The sequence below is a fragment of the Pteropus medius genome, unplaced genomic scaffold (genome assembly GCF_902729225.1).
Source record: "Pteropus medius unplaced genomic scaffold, Ma_sr-lr_union100, whole genome shotgun sequence".
Classification (NCBI taxonomy): Eukaryota; Metazoa; Chordata; class Mammalia; order Chiroptera; family Pteropodidae; genus Pteropus; species Pteropus medius.
In genome coordinates this window covers 478,413-506,327 of record NW_024342647.1, presented here as the reverse complement: position 1 = coordinate 506,327, position 27,915 = coordinate 478,413, and the positions used below count along the sequence as shown (strand labels likewise).

At 49.8% G+C, this 27,915-nt stretch overlaps 1 protein-coding gene across 8 annotated transcripts in view; it reads right to left on the bottom strand.

Moving 5' to 3' along the window:
- The window catches only part of TTLL11 (tubulin tyrosine ligase like 11), a 210,433-nt gene that overhangs the window by 14,137 nt on the left and 168,381 nt on the right, over nt 1-27,915 (bottom strand). For 6 of the 8 annotated variants that reach the window (XM_039866701.1, XM_039866703.1, XM_039866704.1 and 3 more), the window contains 2 exons: nt 27,250-27,498; nt 18,091-18,197 (listed from right to left, as the gene is read on the bottom strand). In XM_039866701.1, the coding sequence (XP_039722635.1) occupies nt 18,091-18,197; nt 27,250-27,498 (356 nt within the window). Of the gene's footprint in view, nt 1-18,090; nt 18,198-27,249; nt 27,499-27,915 lie in introns of those variants that run through there. The other 2 variants (XM_039866702.1, XR_005653696.1) reach the window with 1 other exon arrangement.

The following is a 27,915-nucleotide window of genomic DNA, read 5'->3' as shown; positions in this document are numbered from 1 at the left end:
TGTTACCGTGATGGCAACGCGAGGAAACAATAGTAGTTAATGTGTATTGAGCCCTCATTAAGTGCAAGGCCCTGGACTGAGGGCTTCATGTGCATTATTTAACTTAATCCCACAGAAACCTTATGAATCGGGTGTTACCATCAATCCCACTTCACATTAGAGACTTGTCAAAGTCACATAGTCATCGGTGACAGACCCCGAGGACCATTCTCGTAACTTCTTCACTCCGAGCTGCTTCAAGAGCCTTCGAAGAGATGGCCGAGTCCCAGTGTCACTTCCGGTCGTGGAGAAGGAAGAAATGATACCCCCTGTGGAGTGAATGAGGGATGGGCTCCATCCGTCTCCGTGGGTGTCGGCAAGAAGTTACGGTCAGATCTGCTGGTCTCTGCACACATGCCGTCCCCACCTGCCTCCCATGCCTGAAGATAAGCTGTTGAGTATTTTTTGAAACTTCGTGTGAGCTGACGGATGTCGCTGGAGAAAGCAGCCTTTGAAACATCCCCGTCATGGCCATACGCGTTTCTCACTCGAGACTGCCACGTGGAGGTTGGGACGTGGCTCCTGACCGACCACAGCCTCGTTCTGCCAATCACTGGACGAGGGGGGCCCCCCGGCTCCTCCTGGCCCCCAGGGCTCTCCTCTCCGCTGCCCAGAGGACTTAACAAAAGCCCCGGTGGCCGCTCTCCGATAATCCCGTCATCTATTCTGGGGCGTAAGGATGAAAACAAGGACAATCCCTACGTGTACACAGCGCCTGCCAATTTGTGAAGAATGTTTGTTTTCTCGTCCGCACGCAGAGGAGTGTTCAGGAGAGGACATTGTCACAGGTATCCACCGTTTCCTGTCGAGGAACGCAGACCCAGAGGGGCCCGGTGGCTTGTCCAGGTCCCCCTCAGTGGACGAGGCAGCACCTAAACCCATGCCTGACTCCCGAACCCACACTCTTTCCTACAGCATGTTCTTATCATCTTACATTTATGTATTATTTTACGGTTTCCGGAGCACATTTGCAGGTATGATATAATGAAATCCAAATCATTGTTGACAGCCCAGGATATTACCCCAGACTGAAATGAGATTTTTTTTTTTCACCTCTCAAATATACCTGAGCTTCTTGCTAGTGATTCTATTTCAAGGTATCGGTGTGCCAGGCTAGGATAGCTCCTTCCAGTTCCTTGTCTCTCTCCAACCTTTAAATCTCTTTCTTATTACCTAGAAGAGATGTTTCTGTCTCATAGTGCAAGTCTAAATGTGTAAGTACACAAGCTTTCCACTTGCGACTGTCCGTAGGAAATAAAGCTGAATGATCTTGACTAGAATTAGCTTAGCGATTCCTGTCTGTGCAGTAGAATGTTCCCCACAAGAGCTATCTGCGAAGGCTGCACCCTCCCCAGGGTGGTTAATCTCAAGAATCTCAGTCCGCCCTCCACAGTTAGGGCACCTCGCAGCCTGGCTCCCTGGCTGCTGCCACACGGTCCCCTCAGACGTGGCCCCCGTCTCTCCAGGCGGGGGGCTGGTGTCTCGAGGACCGCGTTATGGGACTTCGGACCTGGGCATTTCCCATGAGCTGGCATTCGGCTCTGTGGAAAAGTGACCGGGAGCCCGATGGGCTGGTCTGGGTCCCAGCGCTGCCGCTGAGGAGCTGTCTAGTCTTTAGCAAGTCGTCGCACTTCTCAAGGTTTCCATTTCTTCATCTGTGGCGTGGGAGGAGTACGATCTGCCTCGAGTGGCTTTTACAAGGCACCGCCCAGAAAAAGCCCAATGCGGTGCTTCAGAAAGAGCAGAGACATCCCCCCGCCACCCCTCGCCGTGCCTGGCGTGCTGTCTTCACGTTGGTTTCATTTCCTTCTTTGATTGCAGACGACCGATCGCTCGTCTCCACACTAGACTGTCGCAAGGCCCCATCTCCAGCTCTCACAGAGCAGGCTCTCGACAGCCGGTGGGAGAAACGAGCGGCCGACTGGGGTCACGCGGAGGAAACGCCACGCAGGTCGGTCAGGGGACCTGGGCCCCCGGGCGGTCTCTGCCCCTGTGCGCGGCGTGGCTTTGGGCCGGTCACCTCCCCTCTCCTGGCCACACTTGCTCCTTCTGTAAAATGAGCAGCAGGCTGGGCGATTTCTCGGGATTCCGGAAGCACGGGAAATGATGGTGGCTTCCGAATGTTTTAAAAATGGCAATAACTAAAATCACACACCGCGTTTATTGAGGACGCTCTGCCCGTCTGGATGCACGCAGTGCATTTCATCTCGCGGCCACCCCGAGGGGCCCGGCCACTCGCCCAATGCCACGCTTCGCTCGCTCAAGGTCGCACCGCTGGAGGGTGGTGGTCCTGGGGTGGCCACCACTGCTGCACGTGGCCTCACCTCCGCACCAGGCAGAACCTCCTCAAGGCCCACGCTTTGGGGGAGAAAGAGAGAGCTGGGGAAGGGAAGTCGCGTACACACAGTCATCGTATTTGAGCGTTACAGCAACAAGTCGCTATCACCTTTGTTCTTGGCCAGATGGAAAAAATTAATAAGGGTCAGGAGTGAACCATAAATAGACCTTGCAGAAAAATCATTACCCCCAGAAGCCTACAGCACCTAAATAACAAATATAATCAAAGACGAAGGCAGCTGGCCCAGAGGTCCCATTCCAGTCCCATCTAGTGTCACCCGACTCCACCACGGCACGGACCCAAGTTCCTGAGTTACGGTCTGAGAGGACAGGCTACAGGACTGGTCCCTGCTTCCTGCAACTCCTCCATGCTATTTTAGACATTTCTTGTGGGATTAATGGCTCTGACGGGACCTTCCGAGGCTCAACACACATTCCTCAGCAGGCGATCAGAATCTCTGGCTCGGAAAGCACCTCAGAGACAACACTATCCAGCCCCTACAGCATTGTAACCACACTCAGAATAATAAGAATTAAGGAGTCGTTGGCGCGTGGCACGTGCCTGGTTTGTATCAGGCGCCGCGGCGAGCTCTTAACGGGCACCTCTCGTTTAATCCTCCAAACAAAATCTGGGCGGTAATCATTTATGTCCCCCACTCCCGTTTCACGCTTTGGTTGTTCGCCTGTGTTTAATGACACAGTGAAACTTCGCTTCTGTCTGGGGTTCTGCTTGGTAGTTGGGCACTGCAAGTTTCGGGGGTGCAGGGAGGTAAAGACGTTCACCCAGAGCCCCACACACTGGGGGTGGTGGTGGGGGTTCGGGCGCTGGCTCTGTGAGTCTGCCCTCCCTGCATTGGGTTTCCTAGGAGAGGCAGGGAAGAAGCCACAAGTCACAAGTTAGCAGGACGGCTTCCAGCACTGTTCGTCTGGCTTCCCGTAGTTTCCCTGTGAGATTCTGAGCCGTGCGCGGTTGCCCTCCCTGACATTGCCGACTGGCCACCTAGCCCCGACTTGGCCATCTCTAGTGAAGGATGCTCATCACCTCCCCAGGAGGCCCCTTCTCACTGCGGGCTCTTTGCCTCCGAGCTGACATGTGCGAAGCATCCGCACTGGCCCCACTCTCCCGCAGAACAAACCTAACGCTTCTTCCCCACGATGGCATGGCCCTAGAGGATTAGCGAGGCAGCAGCCAGGATGATTGGATCCTGGGAACATTCGCTGACCACCTATCAGGAGGATGCAGGGATGTGCAAGCCCCCACCTGCTGGAGGGGAGGGGAGCGAGGGCCATGGAACTGGCGAGTGGAGAGTGTTAGAACACGAAGGAAGAAGCAGAGAACTGCCCGGGAGTGGCAGGGAAGCTTCCGGGGCGCCTAAGGGAGGAAAGGGAGATAGTCTGGAGTCAGTGCCTGGTGCTCCCAGCTCGTCAGTTTCTTCCCGTCCCCTGAATTGTGCCCCTCAGCCGTCAAACGCACCCAGGGTCTTGCGCTGTTTAAAAAGCTGCCTCGGCCAGTCATCTCAGTCGCCACCATTCGTCCCGGCGCCCTGCTCAGCCCAACTTCTCAAAGAGATGCTGGCACACACCCTGTCCCCACAGCCTCCCGTCCTGCTGCTCAAGGTGGACATTGCTACCTCTCCGTCAAACTGCTTGTGCCAGAAGACTGGTCACCGCCCATTCCCTTCTACCTCTCTCTCTCTGCAGCATCCGTCGATGGGAAGCCTCCTTCCTTGGAAGGCTCTCTCCCGGCTCCTCTGACACCCCATGCTCCTGCTTTTCTGTGTATCCTTTTGATCACTCCTGGCTCAGGCTCTCCTGTCCTCTGCTGTCTTTTCTCCACTTTACTTGGCCTGGGGTCCTGCAGGGTTCTCTGCCTAGGCCCAGCTTCTCTTCTCTCTCTTCCTGTCATTCATTCCCTAGGCTTTAAATATCTTCCATGAATCAATGGGGTCCGATCCTTATCTCCACCCAACCTGCTTTTTTGCCACTGGGCTATCTCATTAGCATCTCAAAGAGTCCGTTAGCAATGGATCTCGGAGAACTTCCCTTACCAACTGTGCTTTTCTGTAATCCCACCCATTTCAATAGATAATATTTCCGCCCACCTCATTGCTCGAGCCAGAAGTCTGAGAGCCACTGTTGACGCTCCTCTCCCACAGCCCCTCCCTCCCCCGATGTCCCAGGTACTTTATCCGCCTGCTCTCCACTGCCGCCATCATCACCCCACCCAGCACCCTCGGCCTGAGAGACCAGCACAGACCTGAACTCCTGCACAGCCTCCTTTGGTCTCCCCACTGCTGCCGCTGACCCTTCCAACCCAGCATCCGGAAGGACCTTTTAGAAGCATGAATCGAGCCACAAATTCCTCTGCTTTAAGCTCCCAGCAATATTCAGGACACAATCCACATTCCTTAACCTGCTCTGAGCACTCTGCAGGATCTAGCCCCGACCTGCTCTGTAGCCCTCCCCCCACACACATTCCAGTGCACCCCTTTTTTCCTGTGTGCCACCCCCCTGCTCTCTTTCATCTCTTAGAAGCCTCTGCACACTTTCCCAGCTCAGGGTTCTTGTCACTGGCCGTTCCCTCTGCTGGAACAGCCTTCTCCTTGGTCTTCACCTGGTTTCCACTTAGATCTCAGCTCCAAGGTCACTTACTGACAGATCTCCCTGACCCAACTTTAGGTCTTCTCTGCTATTTTCCTTAAAACTTTTATTTCATAGGACTCACCACAACATTTATTTTTGTGTTTCTGTGTTGAATGTCTGTCTGTCTCTGCTACTAGACTGGGAGGGGCGTGAGGCCTGGGCGTCCTATTGGTCACTGCATATGCCCATCACTACTAGTATCTGACATGTGGTAGGTGCTCACTGAACAATTAGTTGACTAACTGAATGAAATCTATAGACGTTGTACATGGCACACGGTAGGTGTTTGGTAAATGTCATTTTCCCTCTCCCTTCCCCTGCTTGGGTCATTGATGGATTTTGGGAGCATGCCTTCAGCATCCACGTAGTGTAGAAAGAACCCAGTCTTATAACACACATACCTAAGTTCAAATCCAGGATCTGACTCTTACAAGCTGCTAGATGACCTTGGCTCATTCACTTCACTCTGGGCTTTAAATATTTTTCATATTTAAATATCTTCCATATATTCAGCTCTTACCTACCAGGTTGGCCAGCTCTTACAACAAGAGAACATAGATATAAGAGGCCCCGCCTGGTGTCTAGCATAAGGAAGATGCCCTGTAAACATGACCTTCTTTATTGTCTTCAGGCCATTGGAAGGGCCAAGCCTGGCATATAAACAAACAGTCTGCTGCCCTGGAAGGCAGAGGCTCAGAATCTTCATCCACTGTAGCTGTTCTTTGTTTCCTAAATAGACAGCCTGGGGGGAGTTGGGCTACCCTAACTTGTGCCAAAGGCAGGTGCTTTCCTGTTCCCCAATCTTTCCCTCCAGTTCACTGGCTGGGCCTTCTGGAATTTTCAGAAGACCAGAGTCAGGAGCCTTGGGGGTAGGGCTGGGGGTGCCCACTGCCAAGAAGACCAAGCCCTGTCCTCAAGGAGAGACCAGTTTGAGGAGCTTTGAGGAACTCTGAGGAACCGGCCTGTCACTTGGAAGGGAGATGAGAGGGCCAATCAGTGTTGAAAATAAGACAGAGAAGTGCATTTCAACTTGACTCACATTAAGAACGTCACTTTAGAGTACAAAGGAGAAAGAAAAGAAATGCTCTTTTATGCGGGAGTTTATTTTTGTCACTTTGTCAGCGAGAAATTGCAGCCCTCAGGGCATTGGAACTGCACAGAATCACCCAAAACATTAACATGCAAATTGCCTTCTTTAGAGAAGGTAATTTTATTAGTGCAAGAAAATGTTTCTTTCACTGTACTCAGGCTCAGCAGCAGTGCTGTCTGGGAGCCAGTTGGGGCCACTGGGAACGCAGAATTAGGGAGCGTTCTGAACTTGATTAGGATTCTATTACCTCCTCTGCTTGGGATCATGCATGGAACACACTAGAGTGTCACAGCTGGTTACCATGGGCACATGGAGTGTAGAGGGCAAGTGACTTGTTCAAGATCACACGGCATCAACGGCAGAAGAAGAGGTAGAGCTAAGGTGGCGTGTCCTGTGTCTCAGTTAACCAGGTGAGCGACAGGGAACCATTGAGGGTCCCGGATGTAGCCACTCTGAGAAAAAGGAGCCTAATGAGATTCCATCTATCCATCTATTTGCTCATTCACTTGCTCGCTCACTCACTCGCTCAATAAAGCTTTCACTGTGCTAGGCCCTGGGCCCCAGACATGAGTCAGGTACGAGCATTGAGGAGCTCAGCATCCACTGGGGGCAGGTGAGGAGGGGATACAGATTTATGCAAACTCTGACGATCCAACAAGATAAGACCTACTGCAGGGGTGTGCCAAGAAGCAAAGAGCACAGAAGAGAGCAGGACCGACTCTCGGGAAGGCAGAGAGGGGCCTGGAAGCTTCACAAAGGAGGTCTCACATGTGGGCACTGTCCAGTAGGTCAAGATAGAGAAAGGCATTGTAGGCAGGGAGATACGCGTGAGCAGAGGCACGAAAGAGCATGCCGGCCTGGCCCAGAGTAGCCCTGTGGCTGCTGCACAGGGTGTGTAGGAGGGGTGTGGGGTGGAGACTGGGGCTGGGGTTGCGAAGGATGGAGAAGAGGCTGGCCAGGCCAATCTCAAAGGCTGAGGAGCTCAGCTTTTATCCTGCAGGTGACAAGTAGACCCTGTCGGATCTGTTTAGAACAGAACCACTTTCCCCTGAGACTTCAGGAGGGAAGGGGTGTCCCAGGCCCTGGAGTGCCAAAATGACAGAAGGTTGTATGAGGCTGCGCTTACATAAGGCTTCCTCCTCCCTTCACAGACGTGATCAGTGGGGAAGTGTGGGCAGAGACACCCACCTGCTACCAAGAAGAAAGCACCTCAGTCATGTAAGGTCTCCTTGAACAGTTCAGGTGTGCTCCTTTTCCCAAGAGGCTGCTTGCTATCCTGCGCCATGAGCTGGTTGGCAGCTGCATCACGTGACCGTGGTGGGGCACAGGGAACTGCGCCCACAGCTTTGGGAGCTGTCTTTTAGAGAAGCGAAGGGAAAATGTGTCGATTTAAAGTACACGTGGAGCTACTGTGGAGATCCTGAGGAGGGTGTTCTCTACCTCAGGGTTTTTCACCTGCAATACCTTTAATATTTGAGGCCAGATCATTCTTTGTTGTGGGGGTCTGCACTATACATTAAAAGCTGTTTTGCAGCATCCTTGGCCTCCATTTACTAGATCCCATCCTGCCCCAGTTGTGACAACCAAAAATGTCTCCAGATATGGCCAAATGTCCCTGAGGGCAGGGGTGGGTCAAAAGCCCCCCCACCCCACCCCAATCCTTTGAGAATCACTGGTCTATCTAGACCTCAGGGACTACACGGAGGTCAAGGACACCTGACCAATGGGAGTCTCCCAAGTCTAGTGGGATGAAGACTCCTCAAGGACAAAATTTGTTAGAGTGGATAAAAAAACAAAACACAACTATATGTTGTTTATAAGAAACCTGCTTTAAACACAGGCATAGATTAAAAAGTAAAGAGATGGAGAAAGACAGATCATGCTAACATGAACCAAAAGAAAGTTGGAGTCGCAATCTTACTTGTAGACGAAGCAGACTGCAGAACAAGGAAAATGATCAGGGATAAAGGTGGGTATTACATAGTGATAAAGGGGTCCGTCCTCTAAGAAATTGTAGCAACCCTTGTAACGTGGATATAGCTAATAACAGAGTGTCCAAAACTGATAGAACTGCAAGGAAAAATAGATAAATTCACTATTGCAGCTGGAGATTTCAACACAGCTCTATCAGTAATTGACAGATGCAGCAGGCAGAAAACTGGTAAGGATATGGTTGAACTGAACAGCACCATCAATCAACTGGATCTATTTGACATATATAAAATATGTCATCCAATAAGGGCAGAACACACATTCTTTTCAGTCCACATGGAACATTCACAGGACAGACTACATTCTGGGCCATAAAACACACCTTAAGAAATCTAAAAGAAGAAAAATATACGAAGTATGCTCTCCAACCATGATGGAATTAAACTAGTGATCAATAACAAAAAGGTAGTTGGAGATTAAATAGCACACGTCTAAACAACACGTGGGTGAAAAAATAAATCTCAAGAGAAATTGAAAAATATTTTGAACTAAATAAATACAAAAATGGAACTTACTGAATTCTGCGGGGTGCAGTGAAAGCAGTGTTTACAGGGAAACTTACAGCATTAAATGCATATATTAGACAAGATGTAATATCTAAAATCAATCATCGAAGATTCTACCTTAGGAAGCTAATAAAAGAAGAGTAAGTTAAATCTAAAGTAAGCAAAAGAAAAGAAATAATAAAAATTAGAGTATGGATCAATGAAATTAAAACTGGAAATCAATAGAAAAAATTAATTAAACCAAAGGTGGTTCTTTGAAAAGATCAATGAAATTCATAAACCTCTAGCCAGGCTAACCGAGAAACAAAGAGAGAAAATTACTTGACTACTAATTAGTAATTAAAAATTACTAATGAAATGAAAGAAAGATCTTCACTACTGATCACATGGACGTGAAAAGGATAATAAAGGAATTTTATGAATAACTATACCCACAAATTTGGTAACTTAGATAAAATGGACCAACTTCTTGAAAGACATAATTTACTAAAACTCACACAGGGAGAAACAGAATTTGAATAAGCTTATAACTATCAAAGAACTTGAATTAATAACCTTTCAAAAAAGCAAGCACTAGGCCCTGATGGTTTCATTGACAAATTCTACCAAACATTTAAGAAACAATACCAATTTTCTACAATCTCTTCCAGAATATAGAAGCAGAGGGAACACGTCCTGACTCATATCACGAGGCCAGCATTACCTTACCAAGGCCAGATAATGGCATTCCTAGAAAGGAAGACTACAGACCAATATCTCTTGTAAACATGGATGCAAAAAAACCGTTAACAAAATGCTAACAAATCAAATCCAACAACGTGTAAAAAGAATTATACATCGTGACCAGTAGGGTTTGTTCTAGGTATGCAAGACTGCTTCAGTGTTCAAAAGTCAAATAATGTAAGCTTTCACAACAGGCTAAAGAAGAAAAATCATATGATCACATCGATAGATACGGGAGAAGCATGTGACAAAACCCAACACCCATTTATGATATATATATATATAAAAAAACAACCAACCTATCAAACAACAACAATAAAATGTCTCAGCAAACCAGGACTAGAGGGGAACTTTCTCCGCTTGGTAAAGAATATCTACAACACAGCACTCACCCATCAGAGCAATACTGACAATAGCAAGTGTTGATAAGGACGGGGAACAACAGGAGCCCTTATTCATTGCTGGTGGGAATGTGAAATGGTGAGTCCACTTTGAAAGACAATTTGGCAATTTCTTAAGCTAAACATGGTTTTAACATACAATCCGGAAATCGTGTTTCTAGGTATTTGTTCACTTGTGTTGAAAACTTATCTTCACCAAAACCCTGCAAACTAATGTTTACAGTAGCTTTATTCACAATTGCCCCAAATCAAAAACAACCAAGATGTCTTTCAGCAGATGAATGCATTCACAAACTGTGGCACATCCATCCAATGGATTGTTATTTAGAGATACCAAACTCAGCTCTGCCTGATCCTTAGAGAAGCCTCCTCACTGAGTTGGGCTCGTGGGCCTGCGGACATTTTGAGATTGGCATGGTCCTTCCACCCTCACGAGCTTGTGACTGCTGTCACTTCCTGAGGCAGCAGAGGACAGAGCTCAGGACCTGTTTTTTGCTCTGAGCCGCCTCCGCTGCCCGCTTTACTGCTCTCAGCTTTCGCTTCCTCCTTCCTAAATGAAGTCCTGGGAATAAGACCGTGCTCACGGGCAGTTTCCCGGTGGACTGGAAAACTGTTTTGTGATCTGTAAACTACACACAAATAGCAGGAACGACGATGGTGGTTAAAACAAACAAGAAGAGCTCCCGTGTGAGCCAGGCATGTGCTCCCTTACTAAATCCTTACAGCAAGGCACGGTGGATGTCATCGGTCCCGTGTTAAAGGAAACTGTGGCTCTAGGAGCTGAAGTGCCCCCTGGGGTTTCCCAGAGGGAGGGGCAGGGCATTGAACCCAGCCCGTCTGACTCAGTTGCTCAGGCTTTTCCCACAACGCTCCCTGCTGCTGCTGTTTCTGCAAGATCTGGGAATGGTAAGCGACAAGTACGAGAAACGCGGAAGGCTGCATAAAAAATCATTCTGCTGTTTTCCTTTTGTCTTTTTTGGAGGGAGGTTGGGGCCAGACCATGGGTGGAGATCCTGTTCCCTTCACCTTGAGGTGCCAGAGAGGATGACAAGGAACAGGCACTCGCCTGACAAAGGGGCTGTGGGTGTGAACACACATCTGCTGGCGGCCCTCACCAAGGGGAAATGGAATTGCAGAAAGCACAGCCTGCACGGGAGCAGGCCCCGAAGATAGGTGTCTGTGAGAGAGAGAAAGAAGCTGGCGTTTCTGTTGGCTCGCTTGCTTTTATTAAAAATAATTCCGATGCCTACTATTTTCTAAGTGTGTAGGGCACATGTCCAGAGAGGCCCATCTGACTCTGAGATGATTTCAAGGCTGAAGAAGGTCGCTTGTGCCAGACACGTCGTGCGAGGCGCCGTGTGCAACCTGCCTAGTTATCTGCGGCCCCCACGTTTCAGAGAGAGGAAGCCGTTCATGTATATGTATAAGTGAGGCTGTGCTAAACATTCCAAGTAAAAATACTTTTAATTATTTCAGTACCTTGTTAACCAAATACATTTCGGTGGGGCCCATTCCAGCTGATGAAAGTATAGGAGGCAGGCGATTTGTATAAGTTGACAAAGGAAATTTGGGAAGAGACAGTAATAAGACTTGGACACCCACAAGATCAGCCGATTGTCAAGGTCTGACCCCCTTCCTCCATGAGAGCTGTGTTTGCAACGCACCTACTGTGTGCCAGGCACAGTGCCAAGCTTCATTAGCGTGGAACTGCTCTGCTTCACGGATGTGAGTCCAGCTTCAGGCACAGATGCCACGCTCTCATTTAATTAGTGCTGTGATCAGCGCTGTCGAGGAGCAGGGCCGGATGCTGTTGAAGCCCATAAAAAGGATGGCCTGAGGCTCCTTGAGGACAGGTCCTGGGCAGCGTGTGCAAGGAGAGTGGGTTTCCGGCAGAGGCGGATGCCCGCAGGGGAGGACCTCCACGATGGCCAGCTGCTTGACTGGAGCCAGAGCATGCGGGGCTAGTGAAGGGCGGGGTGGACGCGAGTGGGAAGGGGTCCAGTCTGTGAGGCTGGGCTCACGCAGGTGCTCTCCCCTGAGTCGGAGCTGTGAGACCAGAGACTGAGGAGAGCTGATGGCTGGCTCTGGGTTGAAAGGTGATGCAGAGGGAGGGCTGGAGGTCAGCACAGACATCCTAGGCCAGGCAGCGAGCACCCACCAGTGTGCGAGCAGACACACAAAGGAAGGGCGAAAGCCGGGCATCAGAGGCCGCGACAGAGCAAATGCGGAGATGCACTGGTCCTGCGTCCAGGCCTGCAGCCCTGAGGCCTCAGTGCTCCACTTCCTGCTGCCTTCAGCCTTCCCCGGCCTCACAGCGCCCACGCATCCCCATTTTCCTTGAGCTGGACTGATGAGATTCTGTTTGCAGCCCAACAATATGGTGTAAGACAAAGGGGCAGCCAGGCAACGGGCTGTTTGCAGCAACGGTCCAGGCCGCGGTGGGCGAGGGCCGTGCTGGAGGGAAGGAGAGGAGAGCCTGGAGCTCTGTCAGGCACCGAGGGGAAGTCTGTGGCCACCTATCCCATCCCTCTCACAGGCTGGGAGCATCTCAAGGCCATCACTTCTTCCTGTCCGTTCCCAGCACCTGCAGAGCACCTGGCATGAGTCGGTGTCCAGAAAGTATTTCCCGCGAGAGGGGTGCAGGAGGAGCAATGTGATAACAACAGCAGCAGCCCCCACTTCCTGAGCATTTCCTGTGGCAGACCCTGCTCTGAGCGCTTTCTGTGCTTTGTCTCACTTCATGCATATCAATGATTTTATGAAGTGGCACCATCATCACTTCTACTTTGCCGAGGATGAACACGAGGCTCTGAGGAAGTTATGTAACTTGCAGAGGCTACATAGCTAGCGAGTTATCGAGCCCAGATTCCAAGGCGGGTCTGGCTGTTCCCCGAGCCCGGGGCTCTGGTGATATTGCTAGTCGAGCCAAGGCCGTCCCGGGAAGGAGGGCACGCACGTAGCTCAGGGCTTCTTCAAGCAGTGGAAGAAATATTTCTTATTTTTGTCGAAGAGTCAGTCTGTAGCATATATTGGACATTAAACTACGCCATTCCTAGATTTCCCTCTGCAAGCCAGGGGTGTGTGCCTGTGTGCCATGCACGCATCTGTGTGTGCTATGCCCGTGCTCGCATGGGTGGGTGGGTGGAACTTTCTGATCCATTTTTACTTGCTCTGCAGTCACATTTCCCTTGGTTACCGGGAGGGACCTTTACCTTATATCTTAAAACAGCAAAACATCTGGATGCAAAGTGAACAACGCTGTTAGCGGTCAGCAGCCCCCAGATGTCGGTCCACGTGCTAGATGGACAAGATGCCCCGGGGCTGGACCCAAACGTTCCCTTTGCAAGTGAAATAGTTGTTTCTCGAAGATGACACCACCGATCCTGCCTTTCTTTGCCCAGTCTCGATGCTGGCCCCGTCTCTCCTCACATGGAAGTGAAGCTCCGCTCTGGGAAGAGTTGAGAGCGGAGGCTCCGTGACGAGGAGTGGCCTGAGAGCGCGATTCACGTGAAGTGACGGCATCTTCGCGGACACACTTGTTTCTTCATTTTGAGTCTGGGCAACGGGAGGGGCTCCTACATCCCAGTTCTGCTGATAACACCTTCATTTGGGTTTCTGTCTTCTGCTAGAAATTCTAAAGTTGTAAATTGGAATCTTTAATTTTTTGTAAACGACGATGACACTGGCCTGCTTGAGGGTGTGAGGGTGCGTGTTACTAGATTCCATCCAGCTCCTGAATAGTCATTGACATTCTCACGGAGAGGAAGACAAGCCTGTTTAGAGACAATGAGCACAGGGTGCAGATGAGGGCGGGCAGAGGCGAGGCATGGGCTGGTGTCTGGAAGAGCCACGTTGTTAGATGTGAATTATTGTCAAGTCCAAGCTCTTGTTTTGGGGGGTGAGTTTGTGGATGCTCATTTCATTTTAAAAATAACTAATTCGAAAAGCCAACTAAATAAAAGCAGGCTGTGCATGGACCAGGATGGAAGTGTCTCATGGACCAAGGATTATAATTAATCCAATCCTATGTCCCTGGTCTAATAAAAGACAAATCCATAGAAAACAAGCCTGTTTAAAAGGATGGCCTGAGATGTGGATTTTATAATGTGCATGCTTTTTCTTACTAGTTCCGCCCCCCCGACTCCACCCACCCACACTATTCTCTTTAAACACCGTTTTTCTTCTTCATTTCAAGAGCTGGCTCATAAAGGTCTTGAACATCAGGAATCTGGTTAACTCCCTTAGTGGGGACCAAAGTCTTGATAGAGCAGAAGGAAGGGCTGGGCTGGCTTCTAGAAGGGGACAAGGCATGAGCACTTAGGTGCAGCTGGTGCCAGGCGTTTGGTGTTGGGCGTTGATCTTACCCAGATAGGCTGGCATTTTATGCCCACAGGAAGGCGAGGAAAGGGAGACCCCGTCAAGGGTCTTGCCACAGCTCTAAGGCGTGGTTCTCATACCGGAACTCCCTGCTTGTGCGGTGTGGGCGTGCCTTGTTTTGGCATATCCGTCTGCACATCAAACATTCACCGGGCACTGAGCGAGAGCCCCTCGCATGCTCTGGGCCATGTGCTACATCCTCATGGACACTGAACACATGAGCGCCTCTTCTGGGTCACACACCATGCTAAGTGCTGTGTATGTGTTCTCTCTCTTAACCCTCGCAGCCTCTCTCTTCTGCTGCTTCCCACATCTGAGCTCTGGCCAGACCCCGTCACAGTTGTCGATTGTCCTTTCCATTTGTACAGCTGGAGACACTGGGTATAATGGAAAGGCGATGGGCTTTGGAGGCAGACTGCTCTTGGTTCAAATCCCAGGGTGCCCACTGGCATACTTGCCACATCTATTTAAATTCACCCCTTTAAAATTCTCATTTGCCAAATGGGAGTAACCCCCCCTTATCTCACAGGGCTGTGTGAGAATTAAATGACGTCACTCATATAACAAGCATTTTGATTTTTGTCACATAGTAAATGTTCAATAAATGGTCTCTATTATTTTTTTCCTGGAGTGTAGGATCTATAAATAACTTGTCTTTATATTCTCATAGGGCCCAATACCTGGTAACATGTTCATCCCATTTCTTGAATGAACGAAAGAATGAATGAGCGTGTGTGAGAATGAGGACACATGCCCCACTCTCCTGACTTCTTTCTCGGACCCACAGCAGCTCCAGGACAGGCAAAGCTGCCCTCCTTGGTCACTGCACCACCCCTCTGGCCAGAACTTAATTGAGAAGTCCAGGGCTCAGCACCATGGAGTGAAGAAGGACCCTCTGGTCCTCCCACTGACACTTCCGAAAGGAAGAACTACCAGTCAACCACGAACGTCTTCTTTTGCCAGCCAGTGACTTCCTGAATGGTCCCAGGAATGTGGCTGGCTTCACAAACTCCTCCTTCGGAATCAGGGCACTGGACTGGCCTTCTTAGGAGGCGAGGACTGGGCTCTGGCTGGCACCAGCTGTGAGGTGGCAGTGGCCCTTGAGCCCACGGGCATAGATGGGCTTCTCACTCCTGGCTTTACTGTCCAACCTATACCACCTCTACCCCTGGACTCTGTCATCTCCTTTCAGGAGAGACAGAAACAGGGGTATAAGCTCCCAGGGTGAAAGAAGGGGGGACAGGCGGGTGGGCGAGGTACCACCTCCCATTCCAGCTCCTTCCTCCACACGTCCTGTGCTCTGCAAGTTGACTTTTCCCCTTCCTGTCTCACAAGCCCCTCCCTCTTCCCAGTCACTCAAATGACGGAGCACTGCTTGGTGTGGCCCTGGATTAGGGACTGTGTCCTGGGCCAGGAGGCAGGAGGCTTGAGTTCAAATCTGACCCCTGCTACTCACTGGCTATGGGATTTTAGACAAGTCCCTTTTGCTCTTGGAACCTCAGGATCCTCATCTGTAAAATGGGATACGATCACCCACCTTGAAGGTCTGGGGTGAGAATGAGCAGAGATGGTGATCTGAAAATTGTGGTTATTACTGTTATCGCTCTACACACCCCGGGGCTGAGGTGGGGTGAAAGGCCCGGAAGGTCCCAGCCCGGGATTCGCTTGTCCGTATGGGCCAAAGAGTATTTTTCTCTTCTCCTTAGCTTGGTCAGCAGACCCCAGAAATCTGGCAGACCCCAGAAAGCCTCGCCGAGCCCGCACTGTGGATAGCCCCAGTGGATTCCGCTTACAGGGAGCAACTGAAGAGGCAAACAAAACAGGGGAAACTGCTCGGAATTAACAATGGGCCAGATGGCAATGCTAGTTTGAAGCAATAAAACATGATAAATAGCTTCCTGCTGTTACTCCTGATCAATTTCAATATTTAATAATTCCACTGCCACCCCCACCCCCTCATCCGGCCCCCTCCACGGGATCCCGCGATGACTGCCCGCATTCGACTCACAGAGCAAACACTTCTTCGCTTTCTGAAGGCGTCAGCAAAAAGCGAGCTGCTCGACTGTCACAGGAGCGCGCTCGGCCCTCGAGACGGTAATTAATCTGCCTCCCTCTCCTGAAGACGCGCCATCTCGGCCTCTCCTGGTTGCCAGGGAAGGCTGTGAGGGAGCACTCACTGCGGAGATGAGGCAGGAGCCCTCACCTCGTCGATTCGACAACTGCTGGTATCCCCGAGTTCGGCTTTTGCATTCAAGGAAGGCTGGAAGCTGGTGGTCATCTTACTCCAGGACCAATTAGTAGGACAAAGCGACCGAGAAAGGGACGGGGGCAGCGTGGTGTTAGAGCCTTACCCATCGGCCGTGCCTCTGTGCCTCAGTTTCCTTCTCTGTGCAATGGAGATAATGATGCCTGCCTCTGGGAGGATTCTAGCGGTGCTACGCATGGGATGGGCCCGGCAGAGGGCTTGGCACACAGGAAACAGCCCCAAACGGGCAGCCAGGAAGCATCATTATCGACCGTGAAGCCAATCTGCGAATGAAGCCTGAGCTCTGTGCCTGCAGGACGGGCCTGCTGGCCCCCGTGGGCAGGAGGCTGTAGCCCAGGGCGGACCTGGCAGAGAGCACCTCGTTGTCAGATGGACCCACCGCGGGGTGCCCCCCAAGTGGCACCCACTAATAAGATTAACTGCCTTGCATTGCCAGCGAGGGCTCCAAAGGCTTTTATCCCCACTGACACAGGAGACCTCCGGCTGGCACCCTGGAGAGCAGGCACTGCTGGCACCATTTACAGAGGAGGAAATGGAGATCAGGGGGTGAAATGGCTTTTCGAGTTTACACCACAGGAAATGGCATAGTCAGTTCTAATCTGGATCTCTCTAGCCCCGGTTTCATGTCCTCTCCACTGAATCCCAGGAGAAGGCTTTCCCCAGGGGCCCCCTCTTTTGTGTGTTCCTTTTGCAGGGAGGCAGCAGAGGCGAGGGGAGCCTGGGTGCCAGGTGACCTGAGCTGCCAGGTGACCTGAGTGCACTCTACTCGTCCGTGAAATGAGGCTGGTAATACCTTCTGCACGGGCCCACAGGGACGTTTAATGAGGGAATATGCACGATCGTACTTCGTAACTTTGTGAGAAGCGGTACCAATGTCAGGTATGGTTACTATGACTTTGTAGAAAAACACCCTCTATGAGGCAAAAGATCAGAAACATATCCACCCAAGGGGAGGATCCTTCCAACCGAAGGCTTCACGCCATATAACGTAGAGCATCGAGAGCAAAGTCTTTTGTGTGGCGTTCAAGGCCTCGACAGCTCCTGCACCTCGGTCTCTGTGCCTCGGCCCTTCCAGTCGTGCGCCGGCCCGTCTAAGCCACTCGAGGTTTCCCGAACCTTCCACAAGCACCGATGCCCAGATCAGGCAGCACCCGCGCTGGAGGGGTCTGTCCCATCCCATTCGCCGGCTGATGCCCCTCATCTTTCTCCAGGCCAGCCTCTTCTAGCCCGTCGTCCTCAGGCCTCACGTGACTAGAAGCTCTTCTCTGGGTTCCCTGATGGCCTCTCCGTGCTTCCCTCCATCCTAGCATGCATCACACTATGCTAGCGTGTTCTCATCTGCCTCCCGCTCTACAGTGAGTTCCCTCAGGGCGAGAACCAAATACTGTTCACACCAGTCTGCCCAGGGCCTGGCCTGGCATCTGCTCAGTGTGTGCTGTGGGGCGAACGGATGAACGGACAACGGGGTACCCCCGGTGCAAATGGAATCAGAGCCCTAAGCGAAGACAAGGGATTCTAATGGGGAATTTCAAATTGGGGTGGGCACAGCCCTGCAGCAGGTGGTGTCCCTGAACTCAAATTCAGCTCAATCCCTTGAGCTGACAGAATAACCTCCCCCCTTCCCCCGCCTCGACCCTGAACAAGAAGGAACGGAGAGTGCCCTGCCCGTCTCTGTCTGGACTCCCCAGGCCATACTGGAGGCCAGGCACCAGGTACCTGATTCCCGCTGGTCCAGGGTCATGGAGTTCCACCTCCTTGTGATGTCAATGTAGAGGATGTCGACGGCGGCCATGGACAAGCTGCTGCTGCTCAGCTTACAGTTCCTGCCGGAAACGGGAAGGGATGCGTTACTGATGGACTGAACCCGTCCTGCTCAGTCTCGCCTCTGCGCCTTTGCCTGGGCTGTACTCCCCGCCTGGCAGGCCTGCCCCTCGCCAGAGCTGGCACTAACAAAGGGCGTAGGGCAGGGAACGGTGGGACAGAGGGCTGAAAACGTAAGTCGAGGTTAGATTAGGCGAGTTCCTATAACTTGGTTAACTAGGGTTCTAATGGGCTGAAAAGAGCAAAAACTTCACGATGGCAAGTTATTTTTTGTTTGGTAAGAAAATTTTTATTGAAACATACATTTAAAAATTCCCTATACATTTTTCTTTTGTATATTTTTTCAGATTTTTATTTTGATCAATCTCACATTTATAGCAAAGTTCCAAGGGCAGTAAAAAGAACGTTTTTTTGACATTCAGTACTCTATATTAGTTTCAGGTGTATAGCACGGTGGTTAGACATTTATGTAATTTACGAAATGATCGCCCCGATTAGCCTAGTAGCCACCTGGCGCTGTACGTAGTTATTACCACACCGTTGACTACATTCCCTATGCTGTCCTTCACATCCCCATGATGGCGAGTTTTAAGCTGAACCCGGCTCTGCCACTTAGACCTGCTTGGTCCTGGTTAAACTATTACCCCTTCCTGGTCTCAGTTTCCTCATCTCTAAAACAGGCAGTCAGCCTGTCCTTACACAAGGCAACGTGGGGGTCCGCCTGCTCCGGAAGAAAAACAGGCACGCCACGTTCCACAAGCACGCCGGGTGCACGTCTTGACCTCCACACCATTAGTCTCTGGGAGGAGGAATAGAAGGCGGACCTGCAGGGCTGCGTTCTCACGCCAGTGTCCAGGAGGCCAACAGCGGCACTCTCAGATGGCCCGGCGATAACAGCACTGTCACGGGTGTGGGTGGAAGATGTCACTGCCGTCCAGAAGTGATTCCCCACTGGAGATGTGCACCGGAGTTTCCGGGGCCAAATCTGCAGACAGAGGCTCGAGGCCTCTGCACTTCACCCCTCTAATCTGTCACCTGAAGACGTTACGGAGGCCCCGAGTCAGCCACAGTGAGCCCGAGATTCCCGGAGCAGAATGGCACGGGCTGGCCCACCCTTTGCGGGCTGGGGCAGCATCGTTTGGGAGTCCCCTCGAAGCTCTTTCTTGACTTTAGGGGAGTCACCTGGAACCGGCGGGGAGAGGAGGGCTGGGCTTCGGTGCTCCGGATGCCCCTGGTTTAGGTTTTCAGTCCGATGTCAGCAGTGGTGGTCCCTGTCCGGTCACGGAGGGCTGTTTCGAATCCTTCCCACTTTCATGGTTATTATTACTATTATTATTTTTGGTCTGGAAACGTAGGGAGGCAGTCTGGCACACTGAAAAGAGCATGATTTGGGCACTTGAATCATGGACAGACCGGCATTGAATGGACCAGGATTGAAATCCTGTGACTGTGGGCAATTTAGTTAAACCGTCCAGAGCATTTATCTGCTGGTCTCTAAATGAAGACAATAACACCCGCCCACATGGCTGTTGTGAAGATGACGTGAGGACCAGCATGATGTCTGGCGTCTGGTCGGCCCCACAATTGTCGATTCCCGTACCGCTCTCTCTCCCGTTCTTTCTTTTCCTCTTCGAGCGCCAGAACCGTCTTAGCCCCATCAGAGGCTGCCTGAGGCTGGCCTTTCAGAAAGTGGCCCCGTCCATTCTGGAGAAACGCTGCTCACCAGCCAGCGCCTGGTGCGAGGGTTCGGGGTGGGTTCAGACTGGAGGCAGCCCTGGGCTTGTCTGGGTACGCCGCCCTTCTGAACGCCGGGATTGTGCTGGGACGTGAGTCCTAACACGGGCCGGACTTGCCCTGAACATCTCGAAAGCTAGATCTCTGGGCCAGCTGTCCATCTGGCTAAACTACATTTACTGTTGCTTTCAATTTTCCAAACGTGTCCACATCCATCACCCCAGCTAACGACAAAGTGGTTCTTTGATTTCCCATCTGTCATCATCTCCTGTGTAAGCAGCTCCCTTAGGAACCCGCCAGGCCGGGGGTTGATTGGCAAGCAGGATCTGGGCATTCCAGAGGCCTCTCTCGACACCCAAGCACCCCTCTAACAAGGGTGACTGGGAAAGTGCCCAGCACGCTGCGGGGACGAGGCCGGTGCTCCTTATCTGCCGGCACACTCCCTCCCTCGCTCCCTGCTCCTTCCTTTCTTCCCGCCCCGTGCATATTTCTCAAGCCATCAACTCACATCGTGCTTCCTCCTAGCCTCCTGCTCTGTATTTCAATCACAAGTCACTGTGGCAGACTTCGAAGCACATCAACGCACAGTTATTGAGCCCCAGTAACAACATGTCAGTGGACGCAGAGCTTTTCACGTCCCCTGTCACCAAGATGGCTATCTCCATTGGGTTCTGCCAGGGCGGTGCTCCAGCCTCTCCTAAGGTATTCGAACGACCTGCACTGCTCCTTTCCAAAGCTTTCTCAGGAACGGTCATGGCTTTTTCTAATGATCATATCAGTACCCTCTCGACTACCTGCCCCCCCACAGGACAGGGGCTCTGCTGGCTTGCTCTAGGGGTTAACAGAATATAAAACAGGAAACCAAACTGACCACTGGTATATAGTTACTTTTTTCCTGACGAGTGGAAAATAGAAGTGTCAAACCTTTAGCAGGAGCCGTAATTTACCAAAGAGAATTCTCCATTTATCCCTTTTCCAAGGAAACTCATCCTCCCTCACGGTGCCTGCAAGTACAGTTGATTGCAACATCTGCCACAGAGACGGGAAGGAGGGACCCACGTGGGCTGCAGCAGACAGGAAATGCTTTGAAAGGATTTTGATTCTGTAGGCATTTTGGGGGCACCATCTGCATGCCGGGCCCTTTCCTGCCCTATAGCTCTCTGGATCTTTATAACCATTCTGTGAGGGAGGTATTCTTAGTCCCATTCCAGTGACGTGGTAAGCCGAGATTCGAGAAGGGACACGACTTGCCCGAGATCACATAGCTGGGATTCATATCCAGTCCTTGCTTTGGGGAGAAGCGGGGAGGTGGCCTAGCCCAGGGCCACAGGGAGAATCCAGGAGTCAAGGCACAGTCTCAGGCGGGGCCATCATAGAACCCAGGAAGTCTGTGGGAAGCTTTGGAATGTAAGGCTGGGCAAGACAACCAGGAGACAGGTTCTCCCCGGTTTGTCCCCGTAGTCACCAAACATTTTTTTCAACTGACTCAAACAGGGAATGCCTCCTAGGGTCAAGACTTTAGAATGACTTTCCATCCATCCATCCATCCATCCATCCATCCATCCATCCATCCACTTAATACAGAGTTTATTTTGTGTCCACTCCATGTAGGTGGCATCTGGGGCCATGAGTGATACAGAGCTGAATCAGTCTTGGGTATCATCCTTGGAAGGTAGAAGTGATCTCAGAGTCTGGGATAAAAACGTGAAACCTAGTAGCTCTTAATCATTGAGAAAAGTTTCTCCTTATGTTCTGGGATGCAGTCCTTCAAATGACTAATGGGTGGAAGTGTAAGTTCTTCAGTAGAAGAGAAGTCCAAGAAATGTGGTAACAAGAGAAGCCAGGAAAATCCCTAAGAAAGGATAGGCTAGAAATGTACATGGAAAAAAATGAGCTGAGGAGTCAAATGCACATGAGTTTGAATCTCGACTTTGCTGTGTGACCTTGAGCAAGCCACTGAAACTCTCTGAATCTAAATTTCCTTATTTGTAAAACAAGAACAGGGCTATTCACCATACAAAGCTATTTTAAGGACTAGCTCTGTGTCAGGAACATAAGAAGTGGCAAATGACAGCTCCCAGCCTTCTTCCATGATGTAGAACCAATTGGAAGAAATGGGTTTTTTGTTTGTTTGTTTGTTTGTTTGTTTTTCAGAATCAAAGGAATTGGGGCACATACGATGGGAGAGAATTACAAATCACTCAAGTTCATCAGGATCCCAAGTTTAGAAACATTTCCCCATTTCCTCTCAACAACCACTGACACTTCATGGAAAATTTAGACACCAATTTTTCCACTCCATAAAATTCTATTGATAGAATTTCTTTCGTGTTTATCCTTCTCTGTGCAGGAAAGGAGCTAATTTTCCCTGATAGGTGTCTATAAAGGAGAAAGCTAACAAGTGGTCAATATTTGTTTTAAAAAAATCCAAACCACTGTCTAAACATCTAAGGGGTGAAAAAGACAACTCCAGTTTGTAACATGTATAGTCGAAAGGCTGTTGATATCCCAGGCATAGACTCACAATATTGCTGGCTAGAGATCGTCACAGAAGAGGGGAATTTTCAAAGTCACCAAGGGGTTAATGACAGAGGGGAGATCAAGGCCCCTTACACTTCCATTCCAGAACATTCTAACACACCATGTTGCCTCTCAGAGAATAACAACCTTCCCCCACAGCTACCCATCATGAAGCACATTAATATCTCCTTATGAGAAAAGAGAGTAGAAGGAGGGGGGAGGGGAAGAAAAGGAAAAAGAGAAAACCATTCTCTAATTTAAAAGGAGACCAAGATCGGAAGCCACAAAGGGACCTCCGAGTGGAATGGCCTTGCGTGAAGCAAAAATGCTCAGGGTGTGGAGAAGCTACCCCCCCGTTTCCTCGAAACGAACCTGGTTTTGGCAAACGGTTTAAAATCTCAGGCTACCAAGATGGAAAATGCAGCATGTTCAAATCAATGTCAAATTCTGTCGTAGGAGACACTCAGAAAATGTGTTCTTAGTGAATTACAGAGGATGCCTCCCAAATTAGTAATCCAGTGGCTGGAAAATAACGAAAATGCATTTCCCTTAAAGGAAGCTGTCAAACTGAAGAATCAGATCATCTCTGTTTCCGAGACAGAGAAGTCGCCGCACCTCAGCAATTATTATGATATAATAATTTTTAAAAAGACAGAAAAAAAGAGGCACTTAATTCACGGTAATATGTCCTACTATTATGTGTCTCCTGAGGAAACGACACGAAAAGCTGGTTAGATAAAGTTAAGTCTAGACAACTAGACAAGAGAACAACAGTTCATTATTTCTCATTTCTTGGTGGAAGAGAAAAATAGGTTATGGCCAGGCTGGCATTAGCATAATTCACTCCTAAAACTGCTGATCTATGCAGCGCAGCGTGAGAGATGGCCACTGAAAATAAATGCGATCGGAATACTTATTACGTTGTTCCCTCCAGTTCTCTTCGAGGAAGTCAGAGAGAAAGAGTGGGTAGTAGAGATGAAAGCCAAGTTCAACCTCTGCCATGTGTGTGGGAGCTCTGAAAGGAACATCTATCCAGCCGGCATATACGTCTCCTGTGCGGTGCTCCAGAGAAGGACACTCGGTTTGATTTAACACACGGAATAAATATTATTAATTCATAATGAAGCAAAATTTAAACCGAAGTACAAAGGAGACAGAGAATAGTTGTTAGCAAGAGAAAATGCTTGCTGTTAAATTTAGCCGGCAAGACTGAACAGACACAGATAAATCTAAAAGCGGAGGGTATCGCCTTTTACAATGAAGTTGCTGCTGGGAATCTCTTGGTACTTTTTGAAAAGGAAAAAAATCTATTACTGGTTGTGTGACGTTTTCTTCATTTCTTCCCGCATCCTTAATTACTCAGGTCAGTCGCTGGGTGGGCGTGGAGGGATGGGAGAGCCTTGTTGTCTGAGTCTACCTGCTCAGCTGCCTCTTCCCCACCTGAAGACATTGTGCCCCTTCTCACGGTCACCATCGCTCCCACTAAGAACCTGGCCACAGGTCGGAAATGACAGGCGCAGGACCTAATAGTCTCTCACATCGCAAAGTCAGTTTTTCATGCAAACGTCCTTAATTATAGAGAACAAAGAGATGGAAAAGCATAAAGCTGATTACAGAGAGAGATCCGTAGCAATAGTTTGGACATCATCCAGGTCCAGTTGGAGAGCATTTGAGGAATCTTTGCTAGAACCATTCCCAATTCTGTTTTCTTTTCAAGATCACATATGAACATAGCAGCCCCATTAATGTGTACCTTGGCTTCTCATACTAGAGGTCACACGCGGGTGGTCTCTATGGGTAGTCAGTCACTCTTCGATTGAACCCACAAAGGGTTTAAATTATTTTCTGAATGACTAATATTCATATACATGTATTATGATTTTATATAAAAATCAATATTTTTAGTTTCTCTTGAAAAACCAAAAGCTCTGGTGCTACTAACCCAGCAGGGTCCTTCCAGCAGGTAGGTGCCCCCCCAGGCTGTCAAGCCCCCACCTGCCCCACCCCCATCCTTCCAGATCCAGCCCATTGTACTTGTTTTTGCTTCCTGCCTGCCCCCAGAGGCAACTGAGATTGTGATTCTTATGGTACACTAGTTTTTCTAATCTCCCCTTCTCTCTTACATTTTAGTAGAATTTTATTTGGAATAAAAAGGAAGCATTTCGGTTTCTACCATCAGTTTAGCCTTTTCTGACTTCTAAACATGAGCCACCCATGGGAGTCATTCTCAGGTTCTCCCCACGGCCTGGAGCGTGAAGCCCTTTACTGCCAGGCAAAGTACTGCTTATAACAGTCCAATCCCTGCCTCCTCCCTGGGACCTGCCTTGATTCCACCAGGCAGACAAAGCGACCTCTGTGCGGTCCCAGCACTCTCAACGTAGGCCCCTGGGGACACCCGAGGCCACCGCCGTATGACTCTGCCAAAGGATTGCATTTAATTATTTGTTCAATGTGTGCGCTGTCTGTTAGACTGAGAGTTCCCTGAGGGCAGGTGGGAGTCCGTTATTTATTTCTGATTGTCCTATGGCCACCAGGTGCTCGGGAAAAGTTGTTAGGTCAAACCAGGCAGGTCTTTCCCCTCAGCGGTTGAGACAGAGCAGATCTCCCAAGGCCAAGGTCCCCTGCAGCACTCAGGCTGCTGTTCACATCAAGCCAAGCCATCCTCACTCTCACAGGTCCTGAATGGACTCTTCTGTGCAATGGTGCGGGGGGCTGGGGAGGTCCCAGGAGGCTCCTGCCTTTGCCCCAGAAGGTCTGAACCCCTGGGCGGGTCATGCTGAGAGGACACCGCTCGCCCCCACCATTTCCCTGGGTCCCTGCACGCTTCCGCAGCACCTCAAGTGTCCTCAAGACTCGAGGCCTCTGTCACTGAGCTGGTTCCCTATGTCCCAAGGCCCCGTAATCACAAAGGGGTAGAGCACGGCTACCTATTTGTTCTCCTTCTCCTCTTCACTGTATTGGGACAATAGTATATACAGTCAGACAAATTCTATTTCCCAGCTTCCCCTGCAGATGGAAGTGGCCAAGAAGATGGACGTGGGAGTCACTGAATACAGCTTCCGGAAAGCTTTTTAAAGGAGTCTAACTCATTCGGCAGAGGCTTTTTGCTCTTCCTCCCTTCTTCCTTCTTGCCTAGAACTGAACCATGATGGCTGCATTTCGAGCAGCCATCTTGTGACCACGAGGCAATTTTGAACCTAGAAGCACATGCTTAGGATGGATGAGCAGAAAGACAGAGAGTGGGGTGTTGATCACCACGTGGCATCATTAACCAGCCCTAAGACCGCTGCTGCAAAACTTCCTGTTGTATGAGAGAAAACTGATTGCATGATTTAAACCATTTGCAGGCAGCCATCTCTTACTGCACATCAAATACAATTCCTGAATGAGCCGGAGGGTATCGTGTTCGGTGGTATTCTCAGGGAAATAACAACACATGTCTGTTAACTTTCCTGAAAATGTCCACTGCCTGATGGAAATTATAATCACAAGACTCCCATTTAACAAACAGCTCCTGTGAACTAGGCACCAGGCCAGATGCTTTATGACATATTACATCTCGACCTCCTAGCAACCCTGCAAGGCAGGAGAGATCATTCCCATTTGACAGATGAGAGAACTGAGACTCAGGGAGGGCACGGGACTTGGCCAAAGCCACCCAGCGATTAAGTAATGTGCTTGGTTTTGAAGCCAGACCCCAAAGCCTGTGCTCTATCCACTGGGCTTTCCTACCCAGCTGAGACCAACACCACACCCTTCTCAAAATCAAGGTGCGAACACTAGTTTGGGGGTACCGAAATGACAAAAATTCCTGTTGATACTCCTGTTTCCCACCCTACCAGGAATATCAGAGAGCTAGAGTTAGAATTTACAAAAGTCATTTAGAGAAAAGCTTATGGCAAAAACGGTTTATGGTTCAAGACTTCTAATTATTTGCTTTAGTGAATAAAAGCATGAAGAGTGTGACTTTGAGGTGCAAGGTAGAAATATTAAAATTGATGAGAAAAAAAACAGCAACATCAAATGCTGGTAGATAGTTTCTTTGAAGCATAGAACATACCATCTTGGGGTATAGGCAGCTTCACCCACATTTTATAGGATCACTGAGGTTCAGAGACAGTCATTAACTTACCCAAGGGTTACACAGCTAGCTAGTGCTCCTGTGTTGTCCCAAAGTGTCCCAGAGGGTAGAGGCGACTTAATGAATAATCTTAGGAGATTATGTGGCAATGGCTTATTTTATAGGGTGCAGCAAAAATCTCATGTTTTATCTTTAAAATCATGCAAATTTTGTATTACACTCTACAATATAACCATGTGTTTTTTATTTTAGAGCAAGCGTATTAAATTATTTATCAGCTGAATTATTTAACTTTTCTCTCCTGAAAGTGACACTTTGGAAAGATATGCCTTGCTTCTCTGTTGTGGCTTCATAAATGCTCGGCACACAGCCATGTACCACTGGGAGAACATCAGCCCAGCTTAAGAAACACAGGGTCCAAGGGGCAATTATTCATATGTGGTTTAAGGACCTAGTTCAAGGTAGCACAGAATTGTTTTTTTTTAACCAGCGCAAGCTGCGAATGCTGTCACCTCGGTAACATTCATTAACTCATTCAATCAATTAGAGTCTGCTATGTGCCAGGCCCAGCACCAGACACTGGGCCAATCCAACCCCAGAGGGGACAGTTACCCAGCACCACAGACTCTCCCAGGAGCAGTCAGGCAGATCCCGCCATCCGGATGTGCTGGCCTCCACCCTGCCCGAAGCCCCAGCTGGAGGGGACTGGTCTCACTGACCTTATGAAGGTACGAAAGCCTGTTGGTCCCAACTTCATGGATCCCTTGATTCCCAGGAACCGGATAAACAAATTTGCCATCCTGTCCACCAGGCGCAGGTAGTTGAACTGCTTTGCATACTTGGGGAACACCTGCTTGAGGCAGATGGAGGGCAGGTGGGCTTCGGAATAGGCGTTGCCACCCGAGGCAATGGCCCGCTCGCTGTCAGGGGCTTCCTTTGCGGCTAATGGCTTCTCAAGCTGCTGAGACCTGGAGCACACAAGGAATTAATGGTTGAACCGACATCTGGAGTGGGCTTTACAGCAGACAGAGCCCTTTCTCTTGCATGTTCTCCTTTCCTTTAGATTTATAGCAATCCCCGGAGGTGGCTATTGTCAGTATTTTTACTGTACGGACCAGATAATGGACCTCAGAAGAGTGACCTGTCCAGGCTCACACAGCTAGTGCGTGCCCAGACCAGGACCTGACCCCAGGACAGAGCCGGGGCTGGAAAAGCTTCCTCTATTCCACCCTCCTGCTTCCCCAGTATGGACAATTTCCTTTACTGTACTTGTGAGTCAAGAGAATACTCCATTATGGAGCAGTCTGGGTTTGATTTCAAATTCCCATTTATGGGTAATAATTGAATAATTAAGAAATATAAAAATCTCATTGAGGGCTGGCAAG